Source organism: Paramormyrops kingsleyae, chromosome 25 (assembly GCF_048594095.1).
Source record: "Paramormyrops kingsleyae isolate MSU_618 chromosome 25, PKINGS_0.4, whole genome shotgun sequence".
Lineage (NCBI taxonomy): Eukaryota > Metazoa > Chordata > Actinopteri > Osteoglossiformes > Mormyridae > Paramormyrops > Paramormyrops kingsleyae.
Window position 1 is genome coordinate 9,906,304 of NC_132821.1, and position 23,568 is coordinate 9,929,871.

The window sequence follows — 23,568 nt, forward strand, 5'->3', positions numbered from 1 at the left end:
TTTGAATAAGTTACCTTCTCCTCCTCAGAGGATAGGGCAAACGCAGCCACTCGTCGTGTGGACGATCTGTGCTCCTTTACCCCAATGACCGTGTAGCCCGACTCGTCTCTGGTCCTCTCCATCCACTCCTGGACCTGCACGAAACAAGGACGTCACACTGATTAATAAAGGTAACGGCAAAAGTGTCAGTGACAGACAAAAAAAAGAGTACAATACTTACAGTCATGTGCTCCACCACGCCTGCTTGCTGGAGATGCTTCAGGATGACAATGGCCTCCAGGTAGTTGAGCAGGAGGCAGCACTCTTTCAGCTCCAGGGGTGTTTCTTCTGGATAAACCTTTCCGACGATCGCCAAGAAGTCGTGCTTGGCAGCCCTCAGCACGGCCCAGCAATCTTCTGGATTCAGAGGGTGGTTCTCTGTCAGAATGGCATGCCTATAGAAAAATCAATTATTCTCAATCCTGATTTATACAGTCCACATTTTAAAATGCGAGTAAGACGGAGGAGACTATGGGCAGAATTTATGAGCAAATCATGATGTCAAATGAAATATAACAATGGAACTTACCTCCTTTGAATGATCTCCTTACATGCCAGCTTAGCACAGCTCAGCTGTCCTCCATGAAGAACTTGGCGTCGTTCCACAGTCCTCTGCTGTCGTGCCAGAGGTCGGTCATGACAGTGTGGTACTTCAGGAATCTGTCAGAGGAAGTACGGGTATCTAAGTATTCATATGTACGATATACACACATGTTCATATGCACATATATACATATACACCTAAACACATATATAAAATACACATTAAGTACTATTAAAAAAAATATACAAAACATGCTACCAACCTCTTCAAGTTCTTCAGGTATTTCACCTGGGTCTGCCCGGACAGCCCGGCCTCACTCAGCTCCCGAAAGAAGAGTCTGGCCTTCTCCCTCTCCCTGACAAATTCCAGGGAAGGCTTCAGAGGGTTCATATAAAACATGAACCTGCTGACATTTTCCACCTAAAAAGAAAAAAACATGAATGAAAATATGAATATATTACTTACTATAAAGCTAAAGTGCATTTTAAGGGAATCCTCACCTCCTGCTTAAAATTTTCATTCAGGAGATCCTTCTCCAAGTATGTGGCGAAGCCCTTCAGGAGGGGATGGTCCAGAGAATGTTTCCTGTACAGTCCCTTCTTCTGCATCATGTGCCTGGAGGTCTGTGTCCACTGCACCTCCCGGGTACTGCCATGGGGAAAATATATTTTGTCATAAAATCGCACATTCAATTGGCTCACAAACAAAAGCAAAGAATATCAATGAAGCTGTAAAGCCGAGATACTCATACTCACACTTGAAAGGTCTCTTCAAGCTGCCCGCTGCTGACACTGACAATGTCTTCCGACTGCTCACTCTCTGTGCTCTCCGGTCGCTGCCCGGCTGTGACTGTACCAGCCACCACAGGAACACTGCTGGTCTGCGCCACCACTGCTGGGGAGGGTGTGTCTGTCACCACCATGTGCCGACGCTCCAGCTCCTGGATCAGCCTTTCAGATAAATAAGTAAATAAAAAAAACTGTTGGTAAATGTCATACAGAAGAAACGACGTGAGATGTGTAAAAGACTTAAGAGTTTTTCCACCAACCTGCTAGTTGGATTAGCATCATCCATAATCTCTCGCAGGTGCCTGTAGCTGAACACCCTGCCCCACTGCAGAACTTCAAGCGCATCCTGCTTTGCCTTCTCCACTACTTCTTGGATGGCTTCTTTCGAAGATCTCTTCATGCACACCCTAGTCAGATGCACCGAGAGGCTTGCCTGTGTCTTCTTGCACACGGGGCAGAGCAGGAAATGCCTGTTGGAAGTACTGCGGATATAAAAAAACAACAACAAAAAAAAACAATTAACAGTTTTATGTAACAGTCAAGGAAGTGTTACTTAAGATTAGATTTAATTCATGATTTTCAGGACCCATTCCAGTCATCATCATCAACATTGTTCATTCCTCAGTGGTTTGGATAAATAACATTTGCATATCTATTGTCATCCTGATGGGTCCCAGACTGAGAAAAGTAATTAGTAAACTACATGATCACAACTACTAAAAGATTTTTACTAATTACAGTCGAACTTCGTTACAACGTACCTCGGGGGACATTAAGAATTTGTACGTTATAACCATAGTATGTTGTAACCAGGTCCCTCAAAATGAATGGAACGGGGGCTGCATGCAAGAAGTGCGGCCGGCGTGGAATGCTTCGTGAGGATATATAGTTCATACAGTTAGGCGTTGCTAAGCGATGTAGATGGCCGGCAACAGCCGATTCTGAATTGTGCACGCGCTCGGAAGATGAGGCTGTACGTTGTAACGATGGTCAGTTTGCCTATTTTCCTCTGAAAATCATACGTTATATCGAAATTTACGCTGTAAAGGTGTATGTTCTAAGTGATACCGGCAAATGGAATAATGCAATACGCGAATTCGGGACATCGAAATTTGAACGTTGTATTGGTGTAAACGTTATAAACGGGGTATGTTGTAACGAGGTTCGACTGTAGTTACATTTATATCAAGCAATATAAGCCCTTATATTTTAGCAATCTGAAAGTGCTACAGAGTAAAAATAAAGAGATTAAATAGGAGAATCTATAAAATGTCTTTCTAAAAAGATGAGTTTTTGTAATTAAAAAAAGTTGCTTCGAAATATTGTTTTAGTTTTGTAGTGGATGCAATTTAAGTTTAAACAATAGTACTGTAGTCAGTTTAAGAGACTTAAGCAGTGTCAGTAAACTACATACAAAGATGAACAACACAGTTTCTACACATTCAAAAGCAATAATAAATTGATCGTAATTACTTACGCCTTGGAAGCCATTCTTCACGAGTTGTTCAACAAAAGATGAAATCTTGAGCAGAATCTGGAGCTCTTGTCTCGCTGGAAGCAGAGGTAGAGTGACTGTACATGCGGAGGTCTGCTCTTAATATACGATTCTGACCGCCCCCCCGCCCCCTCGTAGCCCCGCCCACCCCATCCCACCCCACTCCACCCCCGGTGTCACTCTGAGGGACACTTCCACTGGAAGACAGTTTCAAACAATATAACTTTTAAAAAGGATAAGAACTGAATTTTTATTTCTAAATAAGGTGATAAATCGATAGTGCAGTTATAAAACTTCTGCACGATTTCGCCACCACACCACAAAAATATAGTAGCCTATTTAATATAATATAAATCTACCCAAACAAAAGATCCCTTATGTTGCTTGCTGACATACATTTCATTTGTGTCTGTCTTTGCCATTTCAAAACCATGTTGTGACTCTTGTGTGACTTTAATATAAGCTATTGGAGCTGTAATATTGTCAGTTTTACAATCTCTTGATTAATGTGGAAGATCGTAATTTAACATACATAGGATGGTAATAAAGAATGTTTGCTTTCTTATGTGTCGGTCACGGTAAGCAACCGCAACGGCCCGCATACCAAGCTACAGCGATTCTGAGCAATATTGGCAGTATGATCCAATTTCGATTTCGCCGTTTTTACCCCGAAATTTCTGCACGAATTCGCCACCACACCACATATATATAGTATACTATAATATAATTTACCCAAACAACGGATCCCTTATGTTGCTTGCTTATATACATTTAATTTCTGTCTGTCTTTGCCATTTCAAAACCATGTTGTGACTCTTGGGTGACTTTAATATAAGCTATTGGAGCTGTAATATTGTCCGTTTTACAATCTCTTGATTAATGTGGAAGATCATAATTTAACATACATAGGATGATAATAAATAATGTTTGCTTTCTTATGTGTCGGTCACGGTAAGCAACCGCAACGGCCCGCATACCATCGGAAAGCTGCAGCGATTCTGAGCAATATTGGCAGTATGATCCAATTTCGATTTCGCCGTTTTTACCCTGAAATTTCTGCCTGAATTTGCCCCCCCTCCCCGCCGCCTTGCTCTAACCCACTCTCGCACTCGCTCACTATTTGGAGCGAGCCAGCCTTAAAGGGCCCAGATCGCATTACTGATGGTACCATATATTGTTCTAATCCGTACTGTTGTGACACAGACAAATTGACATACAGTGACTACTAATATTAGCAGGATAGACTCAGTGTATAATGTTCCGAATATTTTGGTGTATTGCTCGGCATTACTGGTTGTTTAATACATTTATTTTAGTCACTCTGTTTACCTGATCTCAGCCTAATTGTTGCGCTGGCAGATAGTTGGGGGATGGGTAGCCGTGCATGTGCATCGCAGAGAGGTGAAAAACAGCAATCAAGGAAACAATAGCCCTCATCTCAGAAGCCGATGTTAACGACTTGAGTAACTGACCTGCTTGATTCAAATGCTGATGACTCCCAGGCTGAGGAATTTGTAACTAAATAGTTGGATTAAAAATATTTGCATCATTGTAATTTGCTCACAACTACAGCTAACTTGCCTGTGTGGCCCTGTTCCCTGTTTTCTTCTGCTTATTACTTACTTTTAGTTGAATTTCCAATTGTCATCTCCATTGTTTAGTGCTCAATGTCTTTGATAAATAACATCATATATATAATATGTCTAATATAAGTTTAATAACTTTATAATTTAATATAAGTTAGGACAAGCTTAATACTCTAATTGTATATCAACTATATATATCATAATTAGCCCTTCTGAAGTCTGTTACCCGTCATCTCAGATGTTGATGTTAACCGCTTCAGTAAGTAACCTGTGGGTCGCACTGGTAAAATAGTTGAGGTTATTTTTCCTTAAAACGGTCATCATGTTTTTATGCTCCACAAATACTGTAGGTTGTCAGCTTTATTTGCCTGTGTACATTTTATATTGTCTGTCATTGCTTTGACCTCTGTGATTTTGCTAAGGTTATCCTGCTAATTCCCTTGCAAACTGTAAAATAAAAGCGTGATTATTTGAGTAGACGGGCTGTGTGTTTCAGTTCGTCACGTGCTTTGGTGTATTTGTGGTGTATTACAGGTCAGTGTGCCATGCATCAGATAGGTAGTGGCCCAGTCTATAATGCTCCAAATATTTTGAAGGGTTACTCTAAAACTGCTGGGGCTATTGACATGTGTCTGGTCTCTGTGTGGACCACAAATGTTGTGCTTTAATTTGATGCTTAATTTGGCTTTATAGCCTGAGGTAGGAGCTCAAACAGACCTCATTCTAGGCATCCGTACAGATTGTCAGGCCCTTCCGAAGTCTGTTACCCCTCATCTCAGATGTTGATGTTAACCGCTTGAGTAAGTGACCTGTGGGTCGCACTTAAACTACTGTAATACTTGGGGCAACGACAAGGTCTTAAACTTTATACATTGTCAAAAAAAACCCCAAAACAATTATACTAGAAAAGTGTCACTTTATTTCACATTTAAAGAGTTATTTCACATAAAAACTGCATACAAGAAAATAGTACAGTGCAATCAGGATGTACTTGGGCCAATTGATTAGAAATTAAGAGCTTTAAATTTGATGAATGAATAATCTGCCCGACCTTGCATGGTGGAATAATCTACCCACATCACTTTTGGGAAGAGTAGCAAACAATCAAAATGATGATCTTGCCAAAAATTAACTACATGTTCTCAATGGTTCTCAGTCCCTCTCCCCTGAACGATTTCCTCTGCACCCCATAATCGAACAACAGTTCCTCCCCAACATTAATCCTGTTCAGGGCCAAAAGCAAAATAACATCCTGTCCCCCGACGGCTGGGCTGTACAGTCTTGGCCGGAGGTTGGCCTTCTTATGGGAATGATTAATCAGCCGGCCAAAAGGCTGTATGCCCGGGTGACAGGCACACTCAGACTTATGGCTGTTCCGGAAGAAGAACATGTAGCCAGATTCTTCTTCCTTCGTCGATGAGTGAATCCGCTGGCCCTCAGTGGCTGTGACTACCGGCCCGTGGTAGTCACACACCACCTCACCAGCCTGGAACTGCCGGGTGGCGCAGACTCCCTTCCCCTTCCCCGCAATGTCCATCACCACAAGTCCCTTCCACTTCTGGTTGTGGATGAGCTCCTGGATGTGGCTAGAGTCCATGGCAGTGTCCACCGAACCCACTGGTCTCCAGTCCTTCAGAACGCTGGCCGCGCTGGGAACGTTACTTTTCCAGCCTTGGTTCCTGATCCAAGCGTCGACCCGGGACTCTGTGGGCTGCCGTCTGCCAAAGTGTGCTGTCAAGAACAAAGTAAATTGTTGTTAGTTAAGAAGCCTATGTAGATAGGACCGTTTCACAGTAAAAAAATGTCATTAGTGCTACAAACAATACTCACACAAGACATGCCGTACGCGCATCCTCATCTGGGCCTTCAGCCAGCGATCATAGAGCTGCCGCTGAAACCGGCCCGACGTCTGCGAGCGTGCTGTCTTGTCTGGGATGTCGCCATCCAGGGTCACGGGGTGGGTCCGAAGGAGCTGATCGAACGCTGCCTGGACATCCATCTGTTGGTTGGATGCCAGAGCAGCATCCCGTGCGGCACCACGGGCAGAACAGCTGGGTCCTTCCTCTGCGGAGTCAGCGCTGAGATAAATATAAAAATAAAAAAAATAAAAAAAAACCCACAAACGTTTAAGGTTAGTGTTCAGTGGTGAGGGCTTTGGTTGTGTGTCTTGATGTTGGTAAGTGTGTTGACAAACAGAAAACATGCCTACCTTGAGTCACCTGCCAGCTTCTTCAGCAGCTTACTGGCCAGCACCACATTCCGCGACTGCTTCATCCGGTAGTGCTCGTCAGCCGTCGCAGTGGAATGAGTGAGGTAATCGAAGTCCACCAAGGACTTCTCTTGGTCCGTCAAGTCCTTGGTGGCCGTCTCAAAGATGCGCCGGGCCGTCTGGTAGGTGACTGGATCCAGCTTGTATCTAAAATACAAAAATACATTTATTAATACGTCTCACACAACACGTATGTAGAACATATTATAGGGGGAATTAATCATGACGATCAGCTCACTTTTGGTGCAGCCGGTTGAGGTCATTCGAAGCGTTGAATGCCGGCCTGCCTGCGGTGGAGACGAAGAACCGTTTGTCTCCTCCCAGGTCATCCAGTGTCGTCCGGCTCCTCTTGGAGCTCAGGAGCTGTGGCCGTACCTGGGTGAAGTAGATGTCGAACCACTGTTGGCAGAGGAAAACAGATTAAATCGCTGCTCTTGAAATAAACTATGAAATAAATCTTATCAAACTTGATATACTTACCGTCTCCTCCTCAGAGGACAATGCAAACGTGGCCGCTTGCTGCGCCGACGTCTTGTGTTCCTTCACCACAATCACCGTATGGTCGGCCTCGGACGTGCTCCTGGTCATCCACTCCTGGACCTACACAATACAATGATGTCCCACTGATAAATAAGAGTATCGGCAAAAAGGAAAAGTGAAGACAAAAAGAATACAACACTTACGGTCATGTGCTCCACCACGCCTGGTGGCTGGAGATGCTTCAGAATCACCGTGGCCTCCAGGTAGTAGAGGACAAGGCAGCACTCTGCACACTCCAGGGGCATCTCCTCCGGATACACCTTGCCAAGGACTGCCAAGAAGTCGTTCTTGGCAGCCCTCAGCACGGCCCAGCAGTCCTCTGGACTCTTCTCTGGGCTCATCCCCGTGAGAATGACATGACTATGTGGGTGGGAGAAGAAAATTCAATTACTGTCAATCCTAATCAATACAGTACACATTTTAATAAAATGTGCTCACAATGTAAAATGGCTCTGCTTCTCCATGCAGTGCACTCCAGGAGCAGTGAGGGAGATAAAAAAAAAAAAACATCATGAGTGTGTTAAACACAGTAGAGGAGATGTATAATCAAATCATAATATGGAATTTAACGGGTGTTGACAGTTGAACTTACCTCCTTTGCGTCATCTCCTTACTCACCAACTTTGCAGAGCTCTGCTGGAGTGAGCCCAGGTACTCCACGAAGAACATTGCCTCATTCCACAAGGCAATGTTGTCACGCCGGAGGTCGGTGGCCACGGTGTGGTACTTGAGGAATCTGTCAGAGGAAGGACATGTATGTAAGTATCCATATGTACATAAACTTGTACATGCCACCATGACAATAGTGGGAGGACTGAACTTCCTTGAAGAAAACAGATACGACAATACAACACAAACCTACAATATACTGTTAAAAATCTACATGCTACCAACCTCTTCAGGCTCTTCATGTAGTTGACCTGAGTCTGCCTGGAGAGACCAGCCTCAGTCAGCTCCCGAAAGAAGAGCTTCGTCCTCTCCCTCTCCCTCAGAAATTCAAGGGATGGCTCTTCAGGGTTCACAAAAAACATGAACCTGCTGACGTTTTCCACCTGGAAAATAAAATCGGCATTACTTAATGAATATATTGCGTAGATATAAAGCTCCAAAAAATAATAGAGTGAACTTTTATGGGAGACCTCACCGTCTGCTTGAAATTCTCAATCAGGAGATCCTTCTCCAAGTATGCGGCGAAGCCCTTCAGGAGGGGATGGTCCAGAGAATGTTTCCGGTGCAGTCCCTTCTCCTGCATCATGTGCCTGGAGGTCTGTGGCCACTGCACCTCCCGGGTACTGCCATGTGGAAAACATATTTCGTCTTAAAATTGCACCTTCAATTGGCTCACAAGCAAAAGCAAAAGGTATCAATGAAGCTGCAAATCCGAGACACTCATACTCACACTTGAAAGATCTCGCCGTTGCTGACACTGACTGCGTCCTCCGACTGCTCAGTCGCCGAGCTCTCCGGTCGCTGCACGGTTGTACCAGCCATCACAGGAACACTGCTGGTCTGCGCCGCTACTGCTGGGGAGGGGGTGTCAGGCACCACCATGTGGCGACGCTCCAGCTCCTGGATCATCCTTTCAGATAAATAAGTAAATAAAAAAAACTGTTAGTAAATGTCATACTGAAGAAACGAAGCGAGATGTGTAAAAAAGACTGAAGAGTTTTCCCACCAACCTGCTCATAGGATTAGCATCATCCATAATGTCTCGCAGGTGCCTGTAGCTGAACACCCTGCCCCACTGCAGAACTTCAAGCGCATCCTGCTTTGCCTTCTCCACTACTTCTTGGATGGCTTCTTTCGAAGATCTCTTCATGCACACCCTAGTCAGATGCACCGAGAGGCTTGCCTGTGTCTTCTTGCACACGGGGCAGAGCAGGAAATGCCTGTTGGAAGTACTGCGGATATAAAAAAACAACAACAAAAAAAAACAATTAACAGTTTTATGTAACAGTCAAGGAAGTGTTACTTAAGATTAGATTTAATTCATGATTTTCAGGACCCATTCCAGTCATCATCATCAACATTGTTCATTCCTCAGTGGTCTGGATAAATAACATTTGCATATCTATTGTCATCCTGATGGGTCCCAGACTGAGAAAAGTAATTAGTAAACTACATGATCACAACTACTAAAAGATTTTTACTAATTACAGTCGAACTTCGTTACAACGTACCTCGGGGGACATTAAGAATTTGTACGTTATAACCATAGTATGTTGTAACCAGGTCCCTCAAAATGAATGGAACGGGGGCTGCATGCAAGAAGTGCGGCCGGCGTGGAATGCTTCGTGAGGATATATAGTTCATACAGTTAGGCGTTGCTAAGCGATGTAGATGGCCGGCAACAGCCGATTCTGAATTGTGCACGCGCTCGGAAGATGAGGCTGTACGTTGTAACGATGGTCAGTTTGCCTATTTTCCTCTGAAAATCATACGTTATATCGAAGTTTACGCTGTAAAGGTGTATGTTCTAAGCGATACCGGCAAATGGAATAATGCAATACGCGAATTCGGGACATCGAAATTTGAACGTTGTATTGGTGTAAACGTTATAAACGGGGTATGTTGTAACGAGGTTCGACTGTAGTTACATTTATATCAAGCAATATAAGCCCTTATATTTTAGCAATCTGAAAGTGCTACAGAGTAAAAATAAAGAGATTAAATAGGAGAATCTATAAAATGTCTTTCTAAAAAGATGAGTTTTTGTAATTAAAAAAAGTTGCTTCGAAATATTGTTTTAGTTTTGTAGTGGATGCAATTTAAGTTTAAACAATAGTACTGTAGTCAGTTTAAGAGACTTAAGCAGTGTCAGTAAACTACATACAAAGATGAACAACACAGTTTCTACACATTCAAAAGCAATAATAAATTGATCGTAGTTACTTACGCCTTGGAAGCCATTCTTCACGAGTTGTTCAACAAAAGATGAAATCTTGAGCAGAATCTGGAGCTCTTGTCTCGCTGGAAGCAGAGGTAGAGTGACTGTACATGCGGAGGTCTGCTCTTAATATACGATTCTGACCGCCCCCCCGCCCCCTCGTAGCCCCGCCCACCCCATCCCACCCCACTCCACCCCCGGTGTCACTCTGAGGGACACTTCCACTGGAAGACAGTTTCAAACAATATAACTTTTAAAAAGGATAAGAACTGAATTTTTATTTCTAAATAAGGTGATAAATCGATAGTGCAGTTATAAAACTTCTGCACGATTTCGCCACCACACCACAAAAATATAGTAGCCTATTTAATATAATATAAATCTACCCAAACAAAAGATCCCTTATGTTGCTTGCTGACATACATTTCATTTGTGTCTGTCTTTGCCATTTCAAAACCATGTTGTGACTCTTGTGTGACTTTAATATAAGCTATTGGAGCTGTAATATTGTCAGTTTTACAATCTCTTGATTAATGTGGAAGATCGTAATTTAACATACATAGGATGGTAATAAAGAATGTTTGCTTTCTTATGTGTCGGTCACGGTAAGCAACCGCAACGGCCCGCATACCAAGCTACAGCGATTCTGAGCAATATTGGCAGTATGATCCAATTTCGATTTCGCCGTTTTTACCCCGAAATTTCTGCACGAATTCGCCACCACACCACATATATATAGTATACTATAATATAATTTACCCAAACAACGGATCCCTTATGTTGCTTGCTTATATACATTTAATTTCTGTCTGTCTTTGCCATTTCAAAACCATGTTGTGACTCTTGGGTGACTTTAATATAAGCTATTGGAGCTGTAATATTGTCCGTTTTACAATCTCTTGATTAATGTGGAAGATCATAATTTAACATACATAGGATGATAATAAATAATGTTTGCTTTCTTATGTGTCGGTCACGGTAAGCAACCGCAACGGCCCGCATACCATCGGAAAGCTGCAGCGATTCTGAGCAATATTGGCAGTATGATCCAATTTCGATTTCGCCGTTTTTACCCTGAAATTTCTGCCTGAATTTGCCCCCCCTCCCCGCCGCCTTGCTCTAACCCACTCTCGCACTCGCTCACTATTTGGAGCGAGCCAGCCTTAAAGGGCCCAGATCGCATTACTGATGGTACCATATATTGTTCTAATCCGTACTGTTGTGACACAGACAAATTGACATACAGTGACTACTAATATTAGCAGGATAGACTCAGTGTATAATGTTCCGAATATTTTGGTGTATTGCTCGGCATTACTGGTTGTTTAATACATTTATTTTAGTCACTCTGTTTACCTGATCTCAGCCTAATTGTTGCGCTGGCAGATAGTTGGGGGATGGGTAGCCGTGCATGTGCATCGCAGAGAGGTGAAAAACAGCAATCAAGGAAACAATAGCCCTCATCTCAGAAGCCGATGTTAACGACTTGAGTAACTGACCTGCTTGATTCAAATGCTGATGACTCCCAGGCTGAGGAATTTGTAACTAAATAGTTGGATTAAAAATATTTGCATCATTGTAATTTGCTCACAACTACAGCTAACTTGCCTGTGTGGCCCTGTTCCCTGTTTTCTTCTGCTTATTACTTACTTTTAGTTGAATTTCCAATTGTCATCTCCATTGTTTAGTGCTCAATGTCTTTGATAAATAACATCATATATATAATATGTCTAATATAAGTTTAATAACTTTATAATTTAATATAAGTTAGGACAAGCTTAATACTCTAATTGTATATCAACTATATATATCATAATTAGCCCTTCTGAAGTCTGTTACCCGTCATCTCAGATGTTGATGTTAACCGCTTCAGTAAGTAACCTGTGGGTCGCACTGGTAAAATAGTTGAGGTTATTTTTCCTTAAAACGGTCATCATGTTTTTATGCTCCACAAATACTGTAGGTTGTCAGCTTTATTTGCCTGTGTACATTTTATATTGTCTGTCATTGCTTTGACCTCTGTGATTTTGCTAAGGTTATCCTGCTAATTCCCTTGCAAACTGTAAAATAAAAGCGTGATTATTTGAGTAGACGGGCTGTGTGTTTCAGTTCGTCACGTGCTTTGGTGTATTTGCGGTGTATTACAGGTCAGTGTGCCATGCATCAGATAGGTAGTGGCCCAGTCTATAATGCTCCAAATATTTTGAAGGGTTACTCTAAAACTGCTGGGGCTATTGACATGTGTCTGGTCTCTGTGTGGACCACAAATGTTGTGCTTTAATTTGATGCTTAATTTGGCTTTATAGCCTGAGGTAGGAGCTCAAACAGACCTCATTCTAGGCATCCGTACAGATTGTCAGGCCCTTCCGAAGTCTGTTACCCCTCATCTCAGATGTTGATGTTAACCGCTTGAGTAAGTGACCTGTGGGTCGCACTTAAACTACTGTAATACTTGGGGCAACGACAAGGTCTTAAACTTTATACATTGTCAAAAAAAACCCCAAAACAATTATACTAGAAAAGTGTCACTTTATTTCACATTTAAAGAGTTATTTCACATAAAAACTGCATACAAGAAAATAGTACAGTGCAATCAGGATGTACTTGGGCCAATTGATTAGAAATTAAGAGCTTTAAATTTGATGAATGAATAATCTGCCCGACCTTGCATGGTGGAATAATCTACCCACATCACTTTTGGGAAGAGTAGCAAACAATCAAAATGATGATCTTGCCAAAAATTAACTACATGTTCTCAATGGTTCTCAGTCCCTCTCCCCTGAACGATTTCCTCTGCACCCCATAATCGAACAACAGTTCCTCCCCAACATTAATCCTGTTCAGGGCCAAAAGCAAAATAACATCCTGTCCCCCGACGGCTGGGCTGTACAGTCTTGGCCGGAGGTTGGCCTTCTTATGGGAATGATTAATCAGCCGGCCAAAAGGCTGTATGCCCGGGTGACAGGCACACTCAGACTTATGGCTGTTCCGGAAGAAGAACATGTAGCCAGATTCTTCTTCCTTCGTCGATGAGTGAATCCGCTGGCCCTCAGTGGCTGTGACTACCGGCCCGTGGTAGTCACACACCACCTCACCAGCCTGGAACTGCCGGGTGGCGCAGACTCCCTTCCCCTTCCCCGCAATGTCCATCACCACAAGTCCCTTCCACTTCTGGTTGTGGATGAGCTCCTGGATGTGGCTAGAGTCCATGGCAGTGTCCACCGAACCCACTGGTCTCCAGTCCTTCAGAACGCTGGCCGCGCTGGGAACGTTACTTTTCCAGCCTTGGTTCCTGATCCAAGCGTCGACCCGGGACTCGGTGGGCTGCCGTCTGCCAAAGTGTGCTGTCAAGAACAAAGTAAATTGTTGTTAGTTAAGAAGCCTATGTAGATAGGACCGTTTCACAGTAAAAAATGTCATTAGTGCTACAAACAATACTCACACAAGACATGCCGTACGCGCATCCTCATCTGGGCCTTCAGCCAGCGATCATAGAGCTGCCGCTGAAACCGGCCCGACGTCTGCGAGCGTGCTGTCTTGTCTGGGATGTCGCCATCCAGGGTCACGGGGTGGGTCCGAAGGAGCTGATCGAACGCTGCCTGGACATCCATCTGTTGGTTGGATGCCAGAGCAGCATCCCGTGCGGCACCACGGGCAGAACAGCTGGGTCCTTCCTCTGCGGAGTCAGCGCTGAGATAAATATAAAAATAAAAAAAATAAAAAAAAACCCACAAACGTTTAAGGTTAGTGTTCAGTGGTGAGGGCTTTGGTTGTGTGTCTTGATGTTGGTAAGTGTGTTGACAAACAGAAAACATGCCTACCTTGAGTCACCTGCCAGCTTCTTCAGCAGCTTACTGGCCAGCACCACATTCCGCGACTGCTTCATCCGGTAGTGCTCGTCAGCCGTCGCAGTGGAATGAGTGAGGTAATCGGCCACCAAGGACTTCTCTTGGTCCGTCAAGTCCTTGGTGGCCGTCTCAAAGATGCGCCGGGCCGTCTGGTAGGTGACTGGATCCAGCTTGTATCTAAAATACAAAAATACATTTATTAATACGTCTCACACAACACGTATGTAGAACATATTATAGGGGGAATTAATCATGACGATCAGCTCACTTTTGGTGCAGCCGGTTGAGGTCATTCGAAGCGTTGAACGCCGGCCTGCCTGCGGTGGAGACGAAGAACCGTTTGTCTCCTCCCAGGTCATCCAGTGTCGTCCGGCTCCTCTTGGAGCTCAGGAGCTGTGGCCGTACCTGGGTGAAGTAGATGTCGAACCACTGTTGGCAGAGGAAAACAGATTAAATCGCTGCTCTTGAAATAAACTATAAAATAAATCTTATCAAACTTGATATACTTACCGTCTCCTCCTCAGAGGACAATGCAAACGTGGCCGCTTGCTGCGCCGACGTCTTGTGTTCCTTCACCACAATCACCGTATGGTCGGCCTCGGACGTGCTCCTGGTCATCCACTCCTGGACCTACACAATACAATGATGTCCCACTGATAAATAAGAGTATCGGCAAAAAGGAAAAGTGAAGACAAAAAGAATACAACACTTACGGTCATGTGCTCCACCACGCCTGGTGGCTGGAGATGCTTCAGAATCACCGTGGCCTCCAGGTAGTAGAGGACAAGGCAGCACTCTGCACACTCCAGGGGCATCTCCTCTGGATACACCTTGCCAAGGACTGCCAAGAAGTCGTTCTTGGCAGCCCTCAGCACGGCCCAGCAGTCCTCTGGACTCTTCTCTGGGCTCATCCCCGTGAGAATGACATGACTATGTGGGTGGGAGAAGAAAATTCAATTACTGTCAATCCTAATCAATACAGTACACATTTTAATAAAATGTGCTCACAATGTAAAATGGCTCTGCTTCTCCATGCAGTGCACTCCAGGAGCAGTGAGGGAGATAAAAAAAAACATCATGAGTGTGTTAAACACAGTAGAGGAGATGTATAATCAAATCATAATATGGAATTTAACGGGTGTTGACAGTTGAACTTACCTCCTTTGCGTCATCTCCTTACTCACCAACTTTGCAGAGCTCTGCTGGAGTGAGCCCAGGTACTCCACGAAGAACATTGCCTCATTCCACAAGGCAATGTTGTCACGCCGGAGGTCGGTGGCCACGGTGTGGTACTTGAGGAATCTGTCAGAGGAAGGACATGTATGTAAGTATCCATATGTACATAAACTTGTACATGCCACCATGACAATAGTGGGAGGACTGAACTTCCTTGAAGAAAACAGATACGACAATACAACACAAACCTACAATATACTGTTAAAAATCTACATGCTACCAACCTCTTCAGGCTCTTCATGTAGTTGACCTGAGTCTGCCTGGTGAGACCAGCCTCAGTCAGCTCCCGAAAGAAGAGCTTCGTCTTCTCCCTCTCCCTCAGAAATTCAAGGGATGGCTCTTCAGGGTTCACAAAAAACATGAACCTGCTGACGTTTTCCATCTGGAAAATAAAATCGGCATTACTTAATGAATATATTGCGTAGATATAAAGCTCCAAAAAAATAATAGAGTGAACTTTTATGGGAGACCTCACCGTCTGCTTGAAATTCTCATTCAGGAGATCCTTCTCCAAGTATGCGGCGAAGCCCTTCAGGAGGGGATGGTCCAGAGAATGTTTCCGGTACAGTCCCTTCTCCTGCATCATGTGCCTGGAGGTCTGTGGCCACTGCACCTCCCGGGTACTGCCATGTGGAAAACATATTTCGTCTTAAAATTGCACCTTCAATTGGCTCACAAGCAAAAGCAAAAGGTATCAATGAAGCTGCAAATCCGAGACACTCATACTCACACTTGAAAGATCTCGCCGTTGCTGACACTGACTGCGTCCTCCGACTGCTCAGTCGCTGAGCTCTCCGGTCGCTGCACGGTTGTACCGGCCATCACAGGAACACTGCTGGTCTGCGCCGCTACTGCTGGGGAGGGGGTGTCAGGCACCACCATGTGGCGACGCTCCAGCTCCTGGATCATCCTTTCAGATAAATAAGTAAATAAAAAAACTCTTAGTAAATGTCATACTGAAGAAACAACGCGAGATGTGTAAAAAAGACTGAAGAGTTTTCCCACCAACCTGCTCATAGGATTAGCATCATCCATAATGTCTCGCAGGTGCCTGTAGCTGAACACCCTGCCCCACTGCAGAACTTCAAGCGCATCCTGCTTTGCCTTCTCCACTACTTCTTGGATGGCTTCTTTCGAAGATCTCTTCATGCACACCCTAGTCAGATGCACCGAGAGGCTTGCCTGTGTCTTCTTGCACACGGGGCAGAGCAGGAAATGCCTGTTGGAAGTACTGCGGATATAAAAAAAAACAACAAAAAAAAAACAATTAACAGTTTTATGTAACAGTCAAGGAAGTGTTACTTAAGATTAGATTTAATTCATGATTTTCAGGACCCATTCCAGTCATCATCATCAACATTGTTCATTCCTCAGTGGTTTGGATAAATAACATTTGCATATCTATTGTCATCCTGGTGGGTCCCAGACTGAGAAAAGTAATTAGTAAACTACATGATCACAACTACTGAAACATGTTTACTAATTAGTTACATTTATATCAAGAAATATAAGCCCTTTGTGAACACTGCAAATAAAAAAAATGGTATTCTACACTTTAACCCCTTGGGACCGGCGATCCCGCCGGCGGGATCTGACAGAATTCTCGCGAGACCGTTTAAATAACTCCGCGAGTTTTTGTCATATACACATTTTAAAAATACTCTCAGAAACCTTGGACGGTCTACTTTTCAAATATATATAGGTAGAAACTAAATATATTTTTACAGCTTCGTGATACGAATTGAAAGAACAAGAGTGACTGACTTAAGCGTCTGCGTCTCGAAGCGGCTCTGATCGCCCACCCACTTGCAAATCGCGCTATTCGCATGATAATAACATGATAATCCGACAGTTAGTATTGGGTAAAGAAATATGTGAATACGCCCATTGTGACCGAAATAAACAAGAGCACATGTCTGGGTAGTGTTTACACTGATCGGCTACAATATAGCACACGGATACGTCTCTGCCGCTGAAGCTTTGCGCCAGTGTTGCCACTTTCAGCAGCGAAGCTCATACCTGTGTTCATAGCTCAGTGGGCTAAGCCTGTGTGCCTGCAATCACGTGGTCGCCGATTCAAACGCAGCGTATTTTGAACGTGAATAGCGATCTTCCGCTGAGAGCGGTCCTACACGCTGCCGACGCAAGTAAAACAAAGAAAGATGACACGATTTGCTTTTTTGCCTATTTAACCTAATTTTAAAAACGTTAATACTTCTGACAATGGAAGTTTTGAAAAGAAGACAGATAACGGATTTAGTCAGTGTTTTTTTCATGATTCTACATAATGATTTCAGCGAGATATAAACTGAAATACACGAGAAAGATACGCGGTCGATGATGCCCTCGTCCCCAGAGCGTCAATAATAGTCACTGCATCATATTTATCGCTTTCTATATTTATATAGTCACAGTTTTTCATTTTTCATTCCATCTATCAATAAACTGTGAAAGGGATTTTATTGTTGCTACTTTTCTTGCGTTTCAAACTGCCTTTCCAAAGTGATGGGTGTGGGGTGCAGTGACATTCCAGACTGATGGGCCATTGACAGTATGCAAACTACTACAGGTGTGAGGACACCTATCTCATCAATATTCATTGTGAAGACCACTGACTTTGAGAAAAAGAGTGTCACTCCAAAGTTCTAACACTTTAGTAATCAAACTACATAAAATTTCAGAATGTCACTTTCACCTATGTGTAGCCAACCCCTGTGTCTATAAGCTTCAGAGCTCAAAAGTCTTACCTAGAAATGTCTATAATGTGATTTTTTACAATTTCTCAGCATGTCTGAAAATAGGTTTTTGAAAAGTATATGTTTAAAGTTGATTTTAACAAAAAATAGAATAATAACATTCTAAGAGGTCTCAGATTATTGGTGCTGAGTTTGTGCTGAATAAAAGCAAATGTATCACTTTTGGATAAATGTTTTTTAGATAGGTGAAATATTTTAAAATGTCAAGGCATGTCAGACCACCTCGAAAGTGGAAAAAAGGCCTCAGGCCCCAGGGGGTTAATACTCCTTACTACTAATTTAAAGATAATTAGTATAAAATACATTTTATTTGTATTGCACTTTATATTTCAGCAATCTCAAAAGTGCTACAGAGCAAAAAATAAAGAGATAAAACAGGAGAATCGATAAAGTACCTTAACAAAATGTCTTTCGAAAAAGATGAGTTTTTAGTAATTAAAAAAAGTTGCTTCGAAATATTGTTTTACTTTTGTAGTGGATGCAATTTAAGTTTTAACAATAGTAGTCAGTTTAAGAGACTTAAGCACAGTGTCAGTAAACTACATACAAGGATGAACAAGTTATCCACAGTTTCTACACATTCAAATGCAATAATAAATTGATCACAACTTACGCCTTGGAAGCCATTCTTGACGAGTTGTTCGACAAAAGATGAAACCTTGAGCAGAATCTGGAGCTCTTGTCTCGCTGGAAGCAGAGGTAGAGTAACTGTACATGCGGAGGTCTCCTCTTAATATACCATTCTGACCGCGTCCCCTCCCCCTCGTAGCCCCGCCCACCCCAGTGTCATTCTGAGGGACACTTTGAAAGACAATTTGAAAAAAATGTAACTTTTAAAAAGGATAAGAACTGAATTTATATTTCTAAATAAAGTGATAAATCGATAGTGCAGTTCTAAAACTTCTGCACCAATTCGCCACCACACCACAAATATATAGTGTATGCTATAATATAATTTACCCAAACAACAGATCCCTTATGTTGCTTGCTCATATACATTTGATTTGTGTCTGCGTTTGCCATTTCAAGACTCTTGGCTGACTTTAATATAAGCTATTGGAGCTGTAATAATTTCCGTTTTACAATACCTTGATTAATGTGGAAGATCGTAATTTAACATACATAGGATGATAATAAAGAATGTTTGCTTTCTTATGCGTCGGTCACGCTAAGCAACCGCAACGCCCCGCATACCATCGGAAAGCTACAGCGATTCTGAGCAATTGTAGCGGAGAAATTTCGCCCCGCCTTGGTAGGGGAAAACTGGCGATTATTCCACCCAGGGAGACTAAGTAATGAGAGGATCTGAGTCCCTCACCCCGAGTTCTTTTAGTCCCAGTATTTGCGTGTGCAAATATGTTTTACCCGTCCTGCTGCGGGAGGGTGTTGGAAGGCAGGTTCAGGGGACAAAAATGGACACGGTGGCACCCTGAAGTATATACGTTTTCGGCCGGGTACCGATATAATCTGCCGACAACCCTGCACTCCCAAAACCTAGCACGTCGGGTGCGACGCCCCTACCCCCGGGTAGTTACACAATGTTTGAACGCATAAACCACCCTAAACACAAACGAGTGATTTATTGTAAACGGAAAGGTCGCTTCTCTTTCCGCTGTCCTCCAACCTTAAACAGCAAGCTATAAAACGGACGGCATGAAAGAAAATACTTCAGGCCACAGAGCTGAATTAGGCCCCGATGACGCAGAGGAAATTGAATAATTCAAACATCCCCTTTTTTAGCAATTCACCAATTTGTCCCGTTGTCATCAATAACAGAAAAAGACAGATTTAACTCAAAACGGGGGGAAAAAAAGAAAGAAAACATCTCAGGGTTACACAGCAAAGCATAGCACAATACCAATCGTCATTCACCTATTCAAAATACAGCGCGTAAATGACATTAAACAAACACTTCGACTGCGCTTAATTACATCCAACACACACTTATGCATACAATTGTCCAGATCTGCAACTTTGCCGAGACCTTCACCCGATTGAGGAGAGTGAAGAAAAGGAGCAGGTTTACCAGTCAACGACGGAATGGGTCGAGATGAGTTGTAGGGGGAGGCCTCTGTATGGCAGGGTCACTCACTCGCGCTGCATCCGAGGTCGAAATCGCCCGAGTATGCGCCCGTGTAACACAGCTCCGGGGCCCTGGATCTCAAAACCGGCGCGCGCTGCCTCCACTTCAGCACCGCTAATCCGGGTGCCCTCCTCCACGATATTCCCCAGCTCCTTCAGTTCCACCGGATGCCAGGACACGACTTAGACTCCCGAAGATGCCACTCGTCATACCCGCTGTCGTCGACACCACTCAAACAGCCCCTCCGCGTCTCTGTCTTCCGCTGCAGACCGAGATGGCGTCCGGCGTATGCACACCAGGCTGCCCGCCACGCTCTCCGCTTGGGATGGCGCAGCCCCAATAATCCCCAACTCCAACACAAAGAAAAAAAACAACAGACTTTCGTCCTGCCAAAACGAAGCCGCGCTCCAACTATACTAGCCGCGATTCCTTGTAAAAAAAAAAAACTTCACGCGACTCTGCTTCCACTTCGCCCAACCGACCTTTTTTTTTTTTTTTACCGCTCCCCTCACTACCAGAGACTCGCCCAGCAACGCTACTCATTGGATAGGCTAAGGCATGACCGCATGATCCACCGAGCCCAGAGACTAGCAGGAAAACTTTAAAATAAAAGCCACGGATCTTAATATCCGCTACACAATATTGGCAGTATGATCCAATTTCGATTTCGCCGTATTTACCCTGAAATTTCTGCACGAATTCGCCACCACACCACATATATATAGTATACTATAATATAATTTACCCAAACAACAGATCCCTTATGTTGCTTGCTCATATACATTTGATTTGTGTCTGTGTTTGCCATTTCAAAACCTTGTTGTGACTCTTGGCTGACTTTAATATAAGCTATTGGAGCTGTAATAATTTCCGTTTTACAATATCTTGATTAATGTGGAAGATCGTAATTTAACATACATAGGATGATGATAAAGAATGTTTGCTTTCTTATGCGTCGGTCGCGGTAAGCAACTGCAACGCCCCGCATACCATCGGACAGCTACAGCGATTCTGAGCAATATTGCCAGTATGATCCAATTTCGATTTCGCCGTTTTGACCCTGAAATTTCTGCCTGAAAGCACTCGCTCACTAATTGGAGCGAGCCAGCCTTAAAGGGCCCAGATCGCATTACTGATGGTACCACATATTGTTCTAATCCGTACTGTTGTGACACAGACATGACATACAGTGACTACTAATATTAGCAGGATAGGCTCAATGTATAATGTTCCGAATATTTTGGTATATTGCTCGGCATTACTGGTTCTTTAATACATTTATTTGAGTCACTCTGTTTACGTGACCTGATGTTTACGTGATCTCAGCCTAATTGTTGCGTTGGCAGATTGTTGGGGGATGGGTAGCCCTGCATGTGCATCGCAGAGAAGTGCAAAACAGCAATCAAGGAAACAATAGCCCTAGGCTGGCAAGCCCAATCCAGGTATTTGTCCCCTCATGTCAGAAGCTGATGTTAACGGATTGAGTAACTGACCTGCTTGATTCAAATGCTGATGACTCCCAGGCTGAGGAATTTGTAACTAAATAGTTGGATTAAAAATATTTGCATCATTGTAATTTGCTCACAACTACAGCTAACTTGCCTGTGTGGCCTGTTCCCTGTCCCTTGTTTTCTTCTGCTTATCACTTACTTTTAGTTGAATTTCCAATTGTCATCTCCATTGTTTAGTGCTCAATGTCTTTGATAAATAACATCATATATATAATATGTCTAATATAAGTTTAATAACTTTATAATTTAATATAAGTTAGGACAAGCTTAATACTCTAATTGTATATCAACTATATATATCATAATTAGCCCTTCTGAAGTCTGTTACCCGTCATCTCAGATGTTGATGTTAACCGCTTCAGTAAGTAACCTGTGGGTCGCACTGGTAAAATAGTTGAGGTTATTTTTCCTTAAAACGGTCATCATGTTTTTATGCTTCACAAATACTGTAGGTTGTCAGCTTTATTTGCCTGTGTACATTTTATATTGTCTGTCATTGCTTTGACCTCTGTGATTTTGCTAAGGTTATCCTGCTAATTCCCTTGCAAACTGTAAAATAAAAGCGTGATTATTTGAGTAGATGGGCTGTGTGTTTCAGTTCATCACGTGCTTTGGTGTATTTGCGGTGTATTACAGGTCAGTGTGCCATGCATCAGATAGATAGTGGCCCAGTCTATAATGCTCCAAATATTTTGAAGGGTTACTCTAAAACTGCTGGGGCTATTGACATGTGTCTGGTCTCTGTGTGGACCACAAATGTTGTGCTTTAATTTGATGCTTAATTTGGCTTTATAGCCTGAGGTAGGAGCTCAAACAGACCTCATTCTAGGCATCCGTACAGATTGTCAGGCCCTTCTGAAGTCTGTTACCCCTCATCTCAGATGTTGATGTTAACCGCTTGAGTAAGTGACCTGTGTGTTGCACTTAAACTACTGTAATACTTGGGGCAACGACAAGGTCTTAAACTTTATACATTGTCAAAAAAAACCCCAAAACAATTATACTAGAAAAGTGTCACTTTATTTCACATTTCCTTATTCATCATAATCCTTATTCATCTGGCTCCTTTTGCAGGCCAGGAGCTGAGGTCGCACCCGAGTAAAATAGATGTCGAACCACTGTTGGCAGAGTAGTAACAGGAAGATTAAATATCTGCTTTTGAGTGTGACTTGCTTGGTTCTAGCAGGAAATGTGAAATTAATCTCATCCAATGTGATAAACTTACCATCTCCTCCTCATTGGGCAAGGCAAAGCAGGCCACTTGGTGTGCAGACGTCTTATGCTCCTTCACACCAATGACTGCATAGCCCGACTCGTCTGTGGTCCTAGTCATCCACTCCTCCACCTGCACAGGACAAGGGCGTTACACCAGTAAATAAGAGTAATGGCAGTGAAGTGACAGTGAGGGCAACAAAAAGATTTATAATACTTACAGTCATGTGCTCTACCACTCCTGGTCGCTGGAGGTGTTTCAAAATAACAACAGCCTCCAGGTAGTACAGCACGAGGCAGCACTCCGTGGATTCCAGGGAGCCCTTTTCTGGATAGACTTTACCGAGGACTGCCAAGAAATCTGACCCTGGATGGCGACATGCCAGACCGGGCTGCACGCTGCCAGGTGTCCGAGACGTTTCAACGCCAGCTGTATGAGCGCTGGCTTAAGGCGCAGATGAGACTGCGTGTCCAGCATGTGCTCTGTAAGTATTATTTTTAACGCTAATGCCATTTTTACTGACAAACAATCCTATGTACATGATTCATATTCACTTCTTGACTAACGGACTGATTTTATTTGTTCTTGACAAAATCTTTCTTGGCAGCCCTCAGCACAGCCCAGCAGTCTTCCGGAGAGAGTGGATGCTTCTCTTTCAGAATGGCGTGCCTATGGGGGGGTAAAGAAATAAGAAAAATTCAATTAATTTCAATTTCAAGTGCAATTAATGCAGAGGGGAGGGGAGGGCAGGGCAGGGCAAGGCGGCATAGGTG

At 43.4% G+C, this 23,568-nt stretch overlaps 1 protein-coding gene and 1 long non-coding RNA gene across 2 annotated transcripts; both read right to left on the reverse strand.

Moving 5' to 3' along the window:
- Positions 1-8,425: 8,425 nt before the first annotated feature.
- Positions 8,426-15,265, reverse strand: LOC140583123 (uncharacterized). The gene is made up of 11 exons (XM_072707762.1): positions 15,181-15,265; positions 14,710-14,926; positions 14,507-14,626; positions 14,265-14,425; positions 13,970-14,173; positions 13,591-13,838; positions 13,318-13,492; positions 8,941-9,162; positions 8,661-8,840; positions 8,497-8,553; positions 8,426-8,435 (listed from the first exon to the last, which is right to left on the reverse strand). Exons 1-11 carry the CDS (start codon positions 15,237-15,239, stop codon positions 8,426-8,428), a joined length of 1,653 nt encoding a protein of 550 aa, XP_072563863.1. The 5' UTR covers positions 15,240-15,265.
- A 7,363-nt stretch (positions 15,266-22,628) lies between these two features.
- Positions 22,629-23,158, reverse strand: LOC140582696 (uncharacterized). The gene is made up of 3 exons (XR_011985514.1): positions 23,016-23,158; positions 22,808-22,927; positions 22,629-22,700 (listed from the first exon to the last, which is right to left on the reverse strand). It is a non-coding gene; the product is annotated as an uncharacterized lncRNA (long non-coding RNA).
- Between the last annotated feature and the right edge of the window lie 410 nt (positions 23,159-23,568).

Bases quoted from the DNA above. Each gene is read 5' to 3' on its own strand.
- LOC140583123 (XM_072707762.1), bottom strand. From the start codon at position 15,239: ATGAGGCAATGTTCTTCGTGGAGTACCTGGGCTCACTCCAGCAGAGCT. The intron at 14,927-15,180 runs GTGAGTAAGGAG...CCACCCACATAG, and splicing joins AGCAGAGCTCTGCAAAGTTG to TCATGTCATTCTCACGGGGA. The intron at 14,426-14,506 runs GTAAGTATATCA...CTCTGCCAACAG, and splicing joins TGTCCTCTGAGGAGGAGACG to TGGTTCGACATCTACTTCAC.